Source organism: Tupaia chinensis, unplaced genomic scaffold, assembly GCF_000334495.1.
Source record: "Tupaia chinensis unplaced genomic scaffold, TupChi_1.0 Scaffold000131_1, whole genome shotgun sequence".
NCBI classification, from domain to species: domain Eukaryota; kingdom Metazoa; phylum Chordata; class Mammalia; order Scandentia; family Tupaiidae; genus Tupaia; species Tupaia belangeri.
The window spans coordinates 810,393-812,342 of NW_006159600.1; the positions used below are offsets into that span (position 1 = coordinate 810,393).

Below are 1,950 nucleotides of genomic sequence, written 5' to 3' on the forward strand. Positions count from 1 at the left end.
CGCTGCCCCGGTGGTGGCCCACGGCCCGCCGGCTGCCCGTGGTCAAGCTGGAGTCGCTGAAGCGCTGGAACGAAGAGAGGGGCCTGTGGTGCGAGAAGGGCGTGCAGGTGCTGCTGACCACGGTGGGCGCCTTCGCCGCCTTCGGCGAAAAGAAGGACCCGGGCGGCCTCACGCACTCGGGCCTCTGGCGCATCTGCTGCCTGGAAGGTAGGGCGCGACGCCTCCTCCGGGCAGTCGCCCCTGCGCTGCCCTGCCGGCCTGGCGCCCTCTTCCCCGCTCCTCCCTCCTCCTCTCCCACCCTGGCCTCCCACCGCCCTCCCTCCACTCCTGCCCGCCCTCTCTGGGACTCCCTCGCTGCTCCGGCCTGCCCCTCTTTATTTTGACCCTGCTGCTCTGGAGCCGCCTCCTGGCCCCTGGCAAGCTCTCTTCTGAGTTTCCACTTCATCCAATTCATCCTTCAAATCCCTGCCCTGGCCCAGTCCCCCCCCCCCATGCCCCACCATCTCCTCTGCCTCCCCCAGCTCTCATGCTCTCCCCTGCCTGTGTCCCACCCTCCTGTCTCCCAGGCCGCTACCTGCCCTCATGTTCTCCATCCGGGCTCTTCCCTGCCTTCCTGGCCTTTCTCCTTTCCCAGCTGGCCCGACCTCCTCCCCTCCTCGGCCTTCTTCCTCCTTCTGGGCCTCATCTGTTGACCGTCCCCGCCGCTATCTCGCTGTCTCGCTGTCTCCTCCATCATGGCTTGTGCAGCGTGGGGTGGGGCCAGGACCAGAGCTCCCCTCTTCTCTTCGTCCCTCTCCCCCCATGCCCCTTTCTCCTCTGTTTGGCTGGCACAAATGCCATTCTACTGTTAGTCCTATGGGGTGTCACCTCCCTGTGAGGGAGGAGGAGGCTGAGGCTGGAGAGGTTAAGCCATCTGCCTGAGGAGGCCCAGCTCTGAAAGGGGCAGAGTGGAGAACTCGGGTCTGCCGATGGGATCTGCAGATCATTCCGCCCAGTGTGCGGAGTGTTAAAACCGAAACCAGATCTGAATAGTTGCCAACATTTAAAAATAGGGAGCCTTTGCACTGAGGATCAAGTCCCCGCTTCCTCTGAGCTCACAGATCTCACGGCGAGAGCCGGTGGTCCTCGGATCTGAGAAGCAGCTGCTTCCAGGAGCAGGTGGAGGGCTCGTCTCCCCAATCACCTCCACTCCCTCTCGCCTCTCGTCCCACCATTCCTCCTCATGTTACTCTCCCTCCTGGCCAGCCCCTGGTCAGTCTGAGTGCTAGCACAGAGCCAGGCGCCAGGGCTTGCAGCAGGAAAGGCCTAGGACAGTTTGCGACAAGCGCTAAGAATCCCGTCCACTGGGACCAGCAGAGGGCGTAATGGTTGCCTCACTGGACTCCCACATACTCCACTGCGGCTCGAGTCCTGGACCTGGTTGCTTAAAACGCCGGGTGCGTGTGTGTGTGTGTGTGTGCCCAAGATCCCGAGAGGGGAATGGGGGGGAAGGGATTGTGGCGTGGCCATCCCCCCTGGGGGGGTTCTCACTTTCTGTCTCTTTGTCTCTCTAGGACGCACACATACCCTATAGCAAAAATCTCTCTTAAGAAAAGGGAAAAGAATCCTATTCACTCTTTCACTGGATGACCAGTTTTACTGAGCTGATACTGTGTGCCAAGTGCCATTCATAATTCCGGAGCTGCAGCGGGAGCAGGCCCAATCCCTGCCCTTAGGCCTCTCATTTCTGGGCGGAGAGACGGCACTAACAAACGAATGCATGTAAAACATTTAGGGCATTAGGTCGAACTGGGCGCGGGCAGGGGCCTCGTGTGGGCTGGGTGTGGGGGGGCCGGGAGGCAGGTGGCGTCTGAGGTGGCCGAAGGAACGAGAGGACGTGTGCCCCTCTGGAGGAAGGCGGCTGGGCTGCGTGGAGGGCAGACACGGAGCCTGGGCAGGGCGCGCAGGGGG

The 1,950-nt window shown here is 62.2% G+C and overlaps 1 protein-coding gene across 1 annotated transcript in view; it reads left to right on the plus strand.

Annotated features, from left to right (window-relative positions):
* Positions 1–2: 2 nt before the first annotated feature.
* The window catches only part of CACNG8 (calcium voltage-gated channel auxiliary subunit gamma 8), a gene marked incomplete at its 5' end in the record, with an annotated part of 19,914 nt that continues 17,966 nt past the window's right edge, over positions 3–1,950 (plus strand). Inside the window, one exon of the mRNA XM_014586365.1 lies at positions 3–207. Coding sequence (XP_014441851.1) covers positions 3–207 — 205 coding nt within the window. The remainder of the gene's footprint in view (positions 208–1,950) is intronic.